The sequence below is a fragment of the Toxotes jaculatrix genome, chromosome 19, assembly GCF_017976425.1.
Source record: "Toxotes jaculatrix isolate fToxJac2 chromosome 19, fToxJac2.pri, whole genome shotgun sequence".
Lineage (NCBI taxonomy): Eukaryota > Metazoa > Chordata > Actinopteri > Toxotidae > Toxotes > Toxotes jaculatrix.
The window spans coordinates 16,265,807-16,280,607 of record NC_054412.1 but is presented as its reverse complement, the minus strand read 5'-3'; the positions used below and the strand labels follow the sequence as shown (position 1 = coordinate 16,280,607).

General features: G+C 40.9%; 1 protein-coding gene across 3 annotated transcripts in view; it reads left to right on the top strand.

The window, feature by feature from the left end:
• The first annotated feature begins 707 nt into the window (after positions 1 to 707).
• The window catches only part of LOC121200073 (centrosomal protein of 128 kDa), a 40,473-nt gene continuing 26,379 nt past the window's right edge, over positions 708 to 14,801 (top strand). For 2 of the 3 annotated variants that reach the window (XR_005896486.1, XM_041065136.1), the window contains exons 1-14: positions 708 to 1,672; positions 1,892 to 1,978; positions 2,271 to 2,403; positions 2,777 to 2,895; positions 3,250 to 3,341; positions 4,221 to 4,293; positions 4,873 to 4,995; positions 7,535 to 7,621; positions 8,030 to 8,104; positions 8,262 to 8,409; positions 9,533 to 9,672; positions 11,008 to 11,079; positions 11,246 to 11,431; positions 14,198 to 14,386. Coding sequence is in view for 2 of the 3 variants with exons in the window: in XM_041065136.1 (XP_040921070.1) it covers positions 1,499 to 1,672; positions 1,892 to 1,978; positions 2,271 to 2,403; positions 2,777 to 2,895; positions 3,250 to 3,341; positions 4,221 to 4,293; positions 4,873 to 4,995; positions 7,535 to 7,621; positions 8,030 to 8,104; positions 8,262 to 8,409; positions 9,533 to 9,672; positions 11,008 to 11,079; positions 11,246 to 11,431; positions 14,198 to 14,386 (1,698 nt within the window). In the remaining variant the exon portion in view is untranslated. The remainder of the gene's footprint in view (positions 1,673 to 1,891; positions 1,979 to 2,270; positions 2,404 to 2,776; positions 2,896 to 3,249; positions 3,342 to 4,220; positions 4,294 to 4,872; positions 4,996 to 7,534; positions 7,622 to 8,029; positions 8,105 to 8,261; positions 8,410 to 9,532; positions 9,673 to 11,007; positions 11,080 to 11,245; positions 11,432 to 14,197; positions 14,387 to 14,801) is intronic. The other variant, XM_041065138.1, reaches the window with a different exon arrangement.

The following is a 14,801-nucleotide window of genomic DNA, read 5'->3' as shown; positions in this document are numbered from 1 at the left end:
AAAAAAAAATCCCCAGACTGATTTCTGTGTTTCCACCTGACAGTCTTCTAGATGTCCACAACAACAAATATGTGTATATCTATTTAAGTAAAGTTGTCTCAAATAGACTATGTTCTTTGTTTTTTGGTATAGGCTGTAATCCTTTGGTAGAGACAGTGGAGCTGCACTGGAGTGTGATGTTCAGTTTTCTTTACAGGGGCCCAGGAGTTTCTGTGAGGTTGTGAAGGTGGAGATGCTGTAGGACGGACAGCTGCAGCTCGATGGTGTGTTTGGAGGTGGTCTTCAACTTGAGGGGAGGGTGGACTTCTGAGGCACCCTTGTGTTAGACTTGAGAATAGTATTTTTTCCCCACCCCATTTAGCAGTGTTTTTAGTTGTATGCTGTTCTTTTAAGTAAAATATTTTATTCTAGTTATTTATTCTAGTCGGCAAAATGTCTTCGTTTACATAAACTATCCTGTTCAATATATTTTATAGACATGAAGTGAATCAGTAACTCACTTTGCCCAGAGTAGTTTTCTTTTCTCTTTTCTATATATTTCACCTTATTCCATTATTCTGGCTAGTAAAATATATACAGTGGGTTGACATAAACTTTGCACTATTCTATGAAATAGTGGAACGCCAGAATAATTTACTAACTTTTCATTATCTTTGTCTTTTCTTTTTTCCTTTTTATTTTTCAGAGAATGGAGCTTTATTTTATTTTCTTTCCTTTTTTCTTTTCTTTTCTCTTATTTTCTCTTCTTTTCTTTTCTTTTCTCTTCTTTTCTTTTTTTCTAACTGAAGAGCGGCAGTAGTGGCGCAAACGCATAACTTCGGACAATGTAGTTCAGGGATAATAAATTCCCACACCGCAACATTGTGAGAATCCTACAATTCCCGGCATCCTTTGGAGCCGACGTGGTCTGTTGTTTTCCTGCTCAGACGCGGCTAGTTCAAGTTGCCATAGCACGGTGGAGTTGAGGGTTGTTCTTCTGTTAGCTGTTACTCGCAAATCGAAAAACCAACGTCTCGTTTGTACTCTGTTTATAACGACTGCATGTATTTCCTCCGTTTCCACTGGACGTACGCAATGTTTTGCAGTTTTACGGCATTATTCCAGAGCTAAATTAGTTGGCTAACGTTAGGTTAGCTAGCTAACGTTCATAGTAGTTGCCACTTGTTGCTAGCCAGGGGGAGTATCACTCACAACAATGCCCGGGACTGTGATTGATTGGGAGGGGGACAGTGTGAATTGTAGCGTTTTGCTGGTCAAACAGTTCTTTGACTGCACCGGTTGTTAAGGTAACGATGACAAAGCTCCCTTTTCCGTTTGCTATGACAGAATTATCTACTGTAAAGAAACTTCAAAACCATCCCACTTTGTTCGTTAATCTGATTAACGTTAAAGTTAACAGTTAGCGTTTTGCGCCGAGGAAGCTCGTGCTGGTCACTAATCGTCATATTTGCCTAGTCGGCCGTTTTTCGTCGCCGCTCCCGCAGGCCTGTCCCAAACCATGGACACATCCAGCGAGTCGGATTCATACGACAGGACCCGGGGACACAGGCCTCGGGGGCGTGAAGCCCACCGCAGACCTGACCGGGACAGGGGCAGAGCCAGTGGGAGTGGAGGTGATGATCGAGCAGCAGACATCTCCAAGAAGATCAGCACCCTGGCGAACACTTTACAGGTTCTCCGCTGTGCCTCATGAGACATACATCTGCATGTTCAGCTCTGTGTTGTGTAGTCTTACCATACCACCAAGTCAAATACTCTGGCTGTGCCAAATTTATAGTTTCAGTAAATCAGCTTCCCTGTACACTTTATGTCTATATGTTTATTCATAACTTGCATTGATTCATAATTTTATTTCACTGATTGTTACACAGTAACTTCTTTTCTCTGGTAGGACACCAGTAGAAACCTGACCAAAGTAGACCGGATGCTGGGCCAGTACAGGGAGCATACAGATGATCAGGCTGAGGCCATGTCACTGGTGAGACAGGACACACCTGTTCTACTGTTCTTCCTCCCTCTCTCTCCCTCTCCATATGCAGTTGTTCTGGTGGTGGAATATTCTGGTGGCAACACTTTTATCTCACAGTCAATTATCACATTGTTCAGTATTCAGTATTCATTTTCTGTCACTTTTTAACGTCTTTGACTCCCCCTGCTCTATTTCTCCCTTCCAGTTCTTATCTTCAGGGTTGTGATTTTATGTAGGCAGTGTGTTATTTTCTGTTTCCTTGGTTAGTTAATCATGTGTGATTTTTTTTTTTCTGCACCAGCTCAGGGAAAACCTGGAGGAGTCAATCAGTCAGCTGCAGACGCAGAGGCTGAGCAGATCCAATGGGATTCGGAGTGCTTCAGCTTCTGCCTCTACCCTGCATACCAGTGACCTGGAGGCTTGCTCAGGGTCAGGTATGGAGAAACAGAAAGGCTTTTGCTGACAGACGTATTCTGATTGAGTTTTGGATAATTTGCAAAGAGATGACACATACTGGCAGAAAACACAGAGACAAAATACAAAGGTGAAAAGCAAAGACCACCTTAATTATTCATGTTAATGTCAATGTCAACTTTAATCTAATAAAATAAAACCAGTAAAATAATCTACATACTGTACATAATGACATAAAGTCTGGACTGTGTTGTACCATTAATGAGTTTGTGGAGTTGTGTTTTGTTAAACATTTTTCAGAGTGACCAGCCTACAGAAGTTCACACTCCTGCTGTATCATATTGTTTTCAAAAAAACAAACACCTTATAATATCTGTACACCTGTCATTTCAGAGGGCCAGCGTTTCTATCCTACCTCTCCACTGAGGGACTACACGGGTACACAAGGGAGAAAGAGGAGGTCTCAGTCTGCTGGCGTTCGCTTCAAGGATACTAGCCTGACAGGAGAGGATGTAAGCTATGCAGACAGACCAACTACCAATCAGTGCTGATAGTTCACGTAGTTTCAGAAAATTGCCACAAGAGGGTAGACTGATTCAGCAACACAGATATAGAATTTGCTTTGATAATCTTGATAGGTAAAAAGTGATTTAATAAGACCTCATTCAAATTAGATATTGTTCATGTTGGTATTTTTCTTTACAGATGTCTGTAATGTATTCAGGGGTCCAGTTGTAGTTTTGATTTATGCTTAATGCAGCGGTTGCTATAAATGTGCATCTCTGTAAATACAATCATGGCTAGCTCTGCTTTGTTTTTCCTGTGCCTTAAGTTTTGTAAACAGTATTTGTGTCTGTCTCACATAGCTTCATTCTCTACACCAATCCTTGCGGGATCTGCGTTGTGACCAGCAGAGACTGTCTGATGACCTGGACAGAGAAATCCTCAGGAGGAATAGGTATCTGAGAGGAGGGACAAAGTCTGAATGTTAAAAACAGTAAACCAAGTTTTTTGTTTCCACACAGCAGAGTGGCTTGTACACAGGTGAATTCAGGAGTATTTGTTGGATTTTAGGGCTGAATAGGACCTCCAAATAGTGGTTTCATCGCAAAGTAGCATAAACAGTCTCATCAGCCACAGAAAAAAATACACCTATATTTTTGCCAGTATGCTACTGCCAGATTTGAAAAGCTTCAACACAGAAAAATTAAACACTAAATAATATTTGTCTGTATTCCCACAAATAAGGGATGTTTCTCTTGAATTTGGAAGAATTTTTGGCTTTACCACCAGTTTTGGTGTTTGGATATTGATATAGATTTAGTAGAAACCACAAAGTGCAAGCAGACTCTTAATCAGCCTTTTTCTGCATTATTTTCTGCACTAAGGTCTTGCCTCTGTCCGACCCAGTGCAGGAGATTGATCTTATACTTTTCATATCCAATGTACATAAAAAGTTTTTGCTTGAGCTTTGAAAATAAATGCATTTTTCGGGTCTTTGAAATCTCCTTGATGAGAAAATGATAAAAGTGCCATGGGAAACTTAAAGAGATGCAAGTGCAAAGTCAAAAGGTAGCAGAACTTTCCCTCAACATGCATTAAAATTTGACATTTTAAAGTTATTAAAAAATCTGTCCTTCCTAGAGCTGCTGACCAGACCAAATTGATCCACCACCATATTTCAACATCTGAAGCAGCATAATTATTTTTAGTGGCGTCACATTATGCATTCACATTTTCATCAATGATGTCCTGCAATATGATTTTTCAAAACAGCTGAGAACTCTGCTGTGTAAATATCTTCAGTCAGCTGGATTTTTCTGTTTTTTTTTTATAGGTCTGATATTGACACCAGACGGGCGATGGAGAGCCTCACAGGGCACATGACAGCTCCCCAGAGAGAAGACTCAGTGAGTTATGGCTGTGTGTTTCACTACCCGTACTTCAAGAATGCTTTCTAGCTCTGTGAATGCGAGAAGAAAAGTGAATGCATTCTGAATTTAAGGCCATGACATCACAGTTATTGATGGATGAAAGCTGCGTACAAAGCATGGAATATGCAAATGGTTTTGTTTTCTGAATAGTAAACAGCTATGGACTTCCTCTTCTTAAACTGTAACGTCATAAAATTCCACCTTTAGCAAATGTTGCACTATAATTTCCAGGCACATGGCTGCTCACTGCACCATCGCTGCTATGACAAATATGCTGCTCCAAATGACAGCCAACATGTTTAATACTTTTTATCTTGTCGCGTCTGTGGATGTGACAAGATAAAGTATTAAGTGTCTTATGCAGGTGGATTTGATGCTTCCTGATTAGACGGGGAATCCTTGCATCACAAATGTAATACTTGCAGTTAGTTGTAAAAGATATTTTTGTCACCCACCATTTTAATTTCCTGTTGTCTCATTTATCATATTCTGCTGCCATCCCTGCACCGGTAATGTTTGCGTGACCTGAGGCGTCCCCCGTATGACTATCTGCAGGTGTCGTCTCGCGTGGAGCGGCGTCTGCAGGAGCTGGAGAGAGAGATGCATGCCGAGGAGAGGAGCGTGGTGAGAGGAAGAAGGCCTGAGCAGCGTGTGGCTATGTCTGACGAGCTACAGGAGGTGACCCCCCCCCACCACCACCACCACTACCACTCATCTGCTGTGATCACTCCATCCTACACCACCCTGTTGACGTTCTCATGTTCTCTCACATTCAGAAAGAAAGCCAAAAATAATCTGGAAGCGATTTGAACGAACATAATTTCAGTGGATGGATGTGGACAGATGGAACATAACTGTATTTAACTTTACTCATGTATTTATTAAGGACTGACATTAACAGGCACACAGAACAACAGTTAGAGTTTTCCATCATCAGATTAGGCTAAACGTCACGCAGGAGTGCAAAACTATAGTCTCAGAAAGCAAGTTTGAAGGGCATGTGATACATACTCATAAAAAAGACACTTACTGACAGAGCAGGAGAAAAAAAATATTTCAGATATCATGCTGACACATGTTATGTTTCCAGTAGCCAGATTTTCATCTTTCAAGCAAATATTGAAAGGTTTTTAAGTCTCTCAAATTTGTTGGAGCATTCCAGCCAAGTCATGCTCACAAAGAAAAGGCAGATTGGCTAAATAAACTATTTCTAACTGGTATGATTTTATCAACAGCTCTGCGTGTACTGTGCTTTTCTTCAAAAAATTCAGTCAGAATGGAGGTACCATTGAGTATTGTGCTTTTTGTCTAAGACCTTCAAAGCTGGATTGAATTTTGTCTCTTGAGGGAGGTTCCAAAGGTCTGAGAATCATTGCATTCATAAATAATTGTAGTCATTCTCTCTAATACTAAGTGGCATTTAGGGAAATGCATTTTTTAGCCTTGATAGCAGTATGGGTATGAGACATTCATGGTCCCCAGAGGACGAAACCTGCTGGTTTATGATTCTTTGACTTTTTGTCTCATGCCACCACAAGTTAAAGTTTTATTTTATCCAAGACTTTGGTTTATGACCAAACACTGCTGTGAAGTACAGCTTCATAGAGCTGCTAGCATGTTTTAAGACTTGTTTGTCAACATGAGGAATTTAATAAATTCAGTAACTGGAAATAATGTCAGTCAGTGGGACTGTCTGTACTCATAGAACTAGCAGAGGGAATAAATGCCCATTGCTTATTCTTGAGTAAAAATGCAGATCATTGACATTTACGCAATTTATTAAACCTCAATTTCCCCTGAAAAAAAGAGATAAAAATGTAAGTTTGGTGGTGTTAAGAAATAACTGCTGAAACATTTTAAAGTCATTCTGTTGAGTAGTTATTCTTCACCTTTAGAAAAAGAAGTCAGAAAAGATGTCAACCAAAACCACTAACTGTAATTGGTGTGATTAATAATCTTCCACCCAATTTGAAAGAGTCATTTATTACAGTGGTGACAAGTGTTGTCCATAAAGTGCACTTGAATACAGTTAACGAACATTCAAAATAAGAAAAGGGGGAGAAAAAAAAGAAATCCTAATTTCTCTGTACTTGCTGGGGTCACCGTGTCTTACTGAAGGGTTTTCTCTCTAATGTACTGCCGTCTCCTGTTGTTTGTTAAAGCACCGTTCCCACTGTGTCACCTAGCCCTCTTGCTCTGCTTTATGAGACTATAAAGCACACCTCTGCAATTACATTGATGCACTGCAAATGGTCGCTAAGCTAGCAGTTGCAACTTTCCTGTATTTCATGCCAGTCCTGTGTGTTTTTTAAGGCATACATTTGTCTAAAAGCATTAATAGCTGAGAGAGCTCTGTCATTAGGTGCACTTTAGTGATGCAGACTCATATCTAGATGCACTCAAAAGATGCCCACAGTCACAGTAAAGAAGATATTATCGTGTGTTATTGCTCTCTTACATTGCTACTTTGCATTTAGCCACACAGATCACTCATATTACACAACATCTGCATAATGTTAGTTCATTTTTGAAATAACTGAACCATATATTTCCTCACTGGTGTAGAGGACTGTTTTGTTTAAGCTAATCAGTGTCTTGACATCAGTCTCTTTTAATCTTCACGCCTTCTGCAGTTTATAATTAGACCACAGAGGGGCACTGTGTAGCTGTGTCCAGACTGATAACCTTCTTGGGCTAGACTTTTCAACACACCGTGTAATGATAGTAGCTACCAATTCATTTGCATCCCTCTCCTCTGTAGTGCCCTAATGGGACACCAGCAGGGCCCTGGGCGATGGGAAATAATGCATTTGTCCAAAAATTAAGGGTAAATAAACAAGCATGAGGAAATGAAGAGGAAAATAATCTCTTTTACTACTAAAGAGCAGGAGAGGAGGGAGAGCAGAGGGCACATTTATTCCCCACCGATGGGCCCGCTGTGATGTGAATCAAATAGATGATGAGTCACTTGGGTAGCTGTTATTGCGAGCAGCCGGTAATTCATCACCACAGCCTGCTCAGAATGAGTGGGATTGAGTGGGATCTAAGCTCTTGTACAAATCCACCATGATGCCAGTATCCTGTTCCAAGAAGACGAGATGGGGGATGCTGTGATGCAATAGTACCTCTCATGTTGCATTCTTACAGTACTCATATGTATGTGCTATTAGTGTAATACATTCAATGTCCTGTATGTGATTTTGCTTGTGTTTTTTAGACTTTAGGGAGACACCAAGCTCAAACCCATGAGAGAGAGGAGACCATGACAGCCAGGTTACTGAAAGCAGAGAGGGAGAAGTCCAAGGTGAATCAATTTAATCTTAAAGGAATGTTTGTCTATTAAAGTAGAAATCCTCTGTGATTCATAAAGAACTAAATGTCATAGAAGTTTGCCCTATAAAAGATCCTACCTCATTTTTCTGGCGTGGTTTTACTGAAATTGGCTGCATAGGTCAACATTCAAATCTTTACCAAGGCACTTAGCCGAAAATTGAATTAAATTTCATAATTAAATTTTTTCATAATTGTGCCTTCACTCAAGGTATACATATTAAACATGCAGACTGTGTAGATGCTGCATAGCTAATAATATACTGTAGGAGATGCTCATTCTGAATCTGCCAAGACATCACACCTCCTGCTGACTCCACATTAATTTAACACTTGTTTATTATGTATTGTCCTGACATTCTTGTTGTTATTTTCTCCTCAGATGGAGCAGGAGCTGGAGAAAGCCAGAAGACTATTAGAAAAGTCAGAGGACAACAGAGAGACACTCGTTCAACAGGTTTGTTTTTCTGGGTACTGCACCTGATTGTAAATGCACAGTTAAACCCCCACGAGATAAAACAATAAGTTGTAAGAAAACTCCTGTGTTGTTTTTCCAGTTATCAGACAGTCAAATGTCTTTCTCTGTGTCTGATCACATGGCTGATGATCCCCAGGTGGAGGACATGCGTGGTGAGCTACTGAGGACACAGAAGGAGAAGACTGAGCTTCAGAGGGCCTGGCTGGAGACTGCTCAGCCTACTGCTCAGCCACATGGCAACCACACTGACAGGGAGGAGGGAAGAGGTGGACTGCGAGGGCCAGGTACTGAATATAGATCTGGAGTGTGAAGATGAGGGAGAGCAGTATAAACAGGACAGAGAGGGCTGTGGGTGAAATGGACAGGTTAAAAGATTGTTATGCCAACTCTGGAAGCATAGAAATAGCTTGCAATCTATCGTGTTATTTTTTATCAATTTCTCCTTGAGGAAAATCTTTAGACAGAACACATGCATTGCCAACAGCTGGATCAAAATACCTTTAAGAGAGGGAGAGTGGGTGAATTGAGGGCAGTGGGAAGGGAGCGGCCTGAGATCAGATACAAGGCCAGTAAGGGTAAAGACAGTGAAAGGACACGCGCAGTGTTGGTGAGAGAGCAGAAAATTGATTGGACTATGGCACAGAAAGAGAAGAGAAAAACAATGTCAAAGTTAGGACCATAAAAGGGGAGAAAATTGAGAGTAGATTAGAGAAAAGCATTGAAAATCTTACCTTTCTGTGCCTCACTGTTTTTTTGTAATAGTATTGATTTTAGGGCATCAGTGGGCCTTAAACGGCAGTGAAAGCTTGAAAACGACATAAGAGTGTCTCAAGTTGTGTAGTATCTCAAAACGCAGTGGGGATTTTCAGCTGACTTAGATTATTTGTATAAATCTGAATTTCACATTGGATAAAGGATGGTTCATTACTTCATGACAACCTCATTGAATCACCACAAGTGCTTTGCTTATATATGAGCATCTTTGTTTATTGATATCGTGCATGGAGAATCCTGCATCATTCTTTTCTGTTATCACTTCATTTATATTCTATTCACACCTGTCAGCTCTCGGTCTGCCCCAGGTGTCCAAGTGAAGTGATTGACAGTGAACTATGCATATGAGTCTCTAAAATAGTAGGTAAAAAGGTTAAAAAAAAATTCAGGGTAAGGTTAGAAAACAATTCTAAATTGAAATCTGGTGAAATATTTATCTCACTTCCAAAATATTTTGCCTAAGCCTGATTTTTGAAAGATCTGTCAGTTTCTTTTGTTCCCTAATCCTGATCAGTTTCCTCTAGGTTCTTGTCACTATGTGTTCTCCTTTTCTTGTCTCCACCTGCTGTAATCAGTTATAACAACAATTTAATTTTGTGTCTGTGTGTGTGTGTGCATGCATACGTGTGTTAGATCGCTTAGACCTCGAAAAAGAAGTGGCAGAGTTGCGAGTCCAGCTGCGCAAGGCCTCGGTCCTCAGTGAGGTTGAAGAACTGAAGAGGGCTTTGGACCGCAAGGAGAAGGAGAGGGTCCAACTCAGCTTACAGGTGGAGGTGTGTGTAACAGAGAAGCTGTGTGACACTGGGTATTTTTTTTATCAAACAACAAGAGCTTATAACACCAGTGGTTCAGAGAAGGCATTGCAAGTCTTTCCTTAGACATTCATTTGGCTGGTATTTGCAGTATACTCTAAAGAATGAATGGGAAACACTGAGGATCTGTCAGCTGCAGTGCAAATAAACACAACACAGGCACGCTTTTGACTTTGCCCATGTTGGCGTCTCCACCCTGAGCAGGGTTATTTCAGTTTGTAGGGTGCCTCTCATCCATGGTCACATCCTCCGCCAACTCCATGCCACTTGATCCTCTTAAAATCGTCAGATGAAGTGACAGTTGGAATAGCAGATCAGAAGTCAGCCAGCAGTCATTTATCCTTCTCAAACTGGTGCGATGTGTCACTTCCATCACTGTAACAAGACATAAAAAAATGAAGACATCCCTTTGCTAAGCAGGGCTATTCAAGGCTATGGTGGATATCAATAAAATGTTAGTAGCAATTGCTGCACTTTAAGCTCTGGCACATTCCTCTTATCTCTGATGTTTCTTTCACCGAAAATGTGTTTAAACTCCCAGGCTTCCCCTATTGCCGAGTAGGTGTTAAAAGATGAAGTGGGTGTTTGCATGTATCACCTGGGGCGTCTCTTACGGTTTTTATGTCTAGATCAAAATAGACATCTGAAATGTTTAATTTTAACGGTAAATAAGCAAAAATGAAGTGTAATGAGGAGAATGGGGTGGAAGATTCAATTTCTCAGTGACTGAATTTATATACAGTCTAATAGGTCTATGACTAATCAGGCTATGACTAATTACTCCTAACTGACAGTCTTATTCAGTATAAACACCTGAACGGCACCACGGTAACCTTACTTGCCCTTATTTTAGACTTCAGTCAAATGTAAAACTTGAAAGTGATTGTGATTTTCTTGTGGATGTGAAGTTAATCCTGTGCAGCTGCCCTCTCAGACTTTACTTTTCAGACCAGCATCGCAGATAATCCAATTGTAAGAAGGATGTAAATACAGCCTCGACCTTCTCTGACCTTTCAGTCTTTGTCTGCCGTCCTCTTCTTTTCTTGCCTTACCCACCCTTTACTGCTTATCTTTTCTTAAAATCTCATACCTGTTTTTTTTTTTCTCGGCTCCTTTCTTAAACATCAACCTTCCATCAATCATGCATTTTTATACTTGTTCCTAGCTTCTATTGCCTGAAACATGTTCCTCAAGACCTCTGTATGCCCCTTTCTCTTGCTCTCCTGTCTTGTTCCTCCCATTACTTGTAGTACTCACGCACATCTATCCTTGACCTTTTTCTTTTCTATATACCAGGAATTGTCATCAGACCTGGCGCGGCGGGAGCAACAGCAGCTACGAATGCTGGAGCAGTTGAAGGAGATACAGGTATTGTGATTGGTTACTGTGTCATACATCAATTCATCAGTGCACTGGTAATAGATTCTGAGTTAAGGCTATGAGACATTTTAGGGTCCACCCCATGGTTAAGAAACAGATTCAGATTATAAAGAATGAATATACACTTTATTCATAAATTCATTTGTCCTTTCAGAGCCAAGGGCAGACAGAGAGGAGGGAGACGGAGGTATTACTCCAGGAGAGCATAAGGAGCCGAGACGAATTGAAGACCAGGGCCCAGGAAGCTGTGCGCCAGTGGAGGGCAAAGTGCAAGAGACTGCAGAAGGAGCTGGAAGAGGCAAGGGCCCAGGCTCAGTTCCATACTGACAAGGCCTCGCAGGTCGGTTGAGGCAGATGCATTCATTACACGAGTTTTGACACCACAGCCTACAGTAGCAGTTGTGACTGAGTAAATGCTGATCTTTATCATGTTGGCAGTCTTTCCACACTGAAAAAAAAATCTATTTCAACAGCTCTCTAGGAGTCTAGTGGACTGATTTGCCTTATTCTCTCTTATTTCAAGATGTTACTAACAGAAGGAATGAAGTGTAAAACATAGGAAATGAGCAAAATTATCTCACCCTGTTGGCTTTAAAGGGGCACTCAGCCAATTTTACACTTGAATTTCAGTTTACTCGTAATGAAGAGTACTACTTAGCCTGTGAAGACAGTGGTGTAAAAACGTCTGTGCCTGTGGAGAGAGCTTTCCAGAGTTTTAAAAACAACTCTTATGAAGTCAACGGGGTTCTCTCAGCTTGAACCTCAAAGTTTTTTTGTAACAGGAAGACTGCATTACAGTTTAGAGTAGAGATGTGGGTTTTGAAAGCATTCAGGTAGCGGGGGGGTCTAATGAAAGATACCATTGATTTGCATTGTCAGATGTAGGATCCAGTGTTATTTGAGCTTGACCCAAACAAGAGACTAAATGTCATGATGTCTTTTTCTCTGCTGCTCTGTGTGTGAGTGCCTCTTTAAACCAACATTTTGCATCTAATTATATGAACGTCCAATCTATATTTATGGTAGATGTAGTCCATTAACACTAAGACCACTTTAGCACTAGTAATATTGACAAAGAAATTGCCATTCTCCCGTTCTTCCTGAAAAAACATACAAACACACTGGGTATTTTACATACACTAACAATATACTATTTAAAAAAATGTTTAAGTTCAGAGTTAAACTTTCACTGTCTGTGCCTACTGTAGTCAAAATCCCAATCAGAACCTCTTAGTAGAAAGTCGGCTTTCTTGTTCCTGTTGGCAGTGAGTCACTCTTTTGGCTTATCTTTGAACAAAATGAAAGCTCTCGGTTTTTGCACACTTGCAACAGAATCCAGCAAAAGTTACTGACTAGTTATAATTTGGCACTATTGAGCAACTGCAGCACAAATACGAGTCAGCTCTACTTGTCAACTGCACGAAGCTCTGCCTGAAATCTTTCGGCCTGTGCCGCTGCTGCTGATGCTGGACGGACTAGTAGCGAGTCATCTGGCTGCACTATCAGCAACAGCTGAGCCTCTGACCGTCTGTGTTGCATTTTCTTAGCAGAGGACTCTGGCTCATGCTTAACTGCTTTGACTCTGACAGTGTGTTCTAAAAAAGGGATGTAAATAATCAGTAATGTCTGTACTGAAATACATTTCTCACCTGCAGCAGCAGACTGATTTGTAGTGCCACTCCAGGCGGTGAGGAGAAAACAAAAGTTATCTCAGCCAAACTCTCCCTGTAGTTGTTCAAGCCACTGATGTCAGAATACATTAGTAGAAGGTGGAAAGTTGCCGCCACTGACTGAGTGATGCACAGACTCTAGGCACATACTGTGGAAATTATAGACACCACACCATAAAAATGTCCACCTTGTTACTCAGATGTCATATTTCAAATGTTTTTTCACAGTTTGTGAGCTGTGGTCTTCCCTCCTTTGTCTCATTTACAGCATGGAGATGTCCTCCATATCATACAAGTTTAGATTTCTCTTCATTCACTCTGCCATTTAAGAGAAATAAATTGACACCCTCACATCACGGGGAGACAGAGAAGTCATAATATTTGACTTTTTCTGGTCCAAGGCCTCCATTACCTTTCATAATTGAAATGGACTAGAAAATCAGCAAAAGCAGCACTTTCTATACTTTTAAGTATAATGATTGTAAAGGGGGCATATAAATATCACTTTCAGTCCATAGTTTATATCACATGAAGCCCTTTAATGATGAAGAGAAGGAAATTGGCCTCAACTTTGAAGGAAATAATGAAAGTAAAATGCTTTCATTAGATCTACTGAATGGCCTTTAAAACACATGCTGTGAGAAATATTATGAAGTTTTTTATCAATGTTTCTATTCAACCTAAACAAAGTATATAGGTTGGATACTTATGTCTTTTTCTATTCATTTTAATTCACACTTTTTTTGTATTTATAGCATAGGCTGTGTATCAAACTCTTGATTAATGTATTTTAAATTAATCATAATAATATAACCCAAACATGAAGTCAAGTAGTCTGAGTACCTTCGCATGGTATGTTACAGCGGTTGTGCTTAGTTGAATAATTAGCAGCTGACTATTGTTGTTAGCTTGAAAGTCACCTCCCAGTGATTTCCATCCCATTTGAACTGAGTGAGTCACCTCCAAACTCACAGTCAGCAGCCTCGCGCCTCACAGACCGACAGACAGACTCCCACCTGGCATACTCGACGTGACGCAAATTCATTACAAAATCATTTCTGCCCCCTTAATGAATTAGGGGAGAGAATCAAGTGCTCAATTAAATGATTAGGGTCTGAGCTACAGCAAAGTCTTTGCAAATTCCAGTCAAAGCCAGAGTATTAGAAGCAATCTGCTTTGAACAGACCTGACCATTGTCCCTTATCAGGGAGCTGAGTGCTAGCATTTTCCTATCAGTGCAAGAGCTGGTACTGCATATGTTTCTCTCCCTCTGTCTCTCTGTCACTCTGTCTCTTGCTCTCATCATTAATGTTAGAGCTCCTCTTTATACGCCATCTTCCTCCTCCTCCTCTTCATCTGTCATTCTTCATTTCCCCTCTCGTCTCCCTCTCCCACCCCCTCTCCCCGACTCACGTGCTCTCTCTTTCTCCCTTCAGGCAGCCAGGGAAAAGGAGAGCTCTCAGGCCCAGCTGAAGGCGCTGAGCCAGCAGACTGAGGCAGCCCGCAGGGAGCTCGCTGAAATCCTAGGCCGTTTGGCCCAGCGCGAGGAAGAACTCCACCGCAAGGATGTGGACCTGTCCGAGACCTGCCAGCGCCAGTTGTCACTGGAGCAGGAAATACGGGAGGTGCGGGGTTGAATATCCAGAAATAGAATTTCCCTTTCAGATCAGAAGGGACACAAAGAAACAACAGATTTATTTCACTTATATGACCACAGATTGTGGGTCAGGTTTTCACTGAACATTGTGCTTCTAGTGATTTTTATTGCTCCTTAAATTTGAATCCACTGGCCTATCCAGTTCATTGATTCAAGACCAGTTTAGCACTGAGGTTCAGTCAAACAGTATCACACTACCACTGTGTTTAGATGTTAATTAATGATGTCACATATTTGAAAGTAGTCAGCAATCATTGAAATTGTGCCTTTGAAGGTTTTAGATAAGTAGAAGATCTGTATCAATCCTCCTTTCCGAAATGCTTGTTTGTTGGTTCCGAACACATTAGCATTCTTGTACAGATCCCAGTATAACCACAGACATA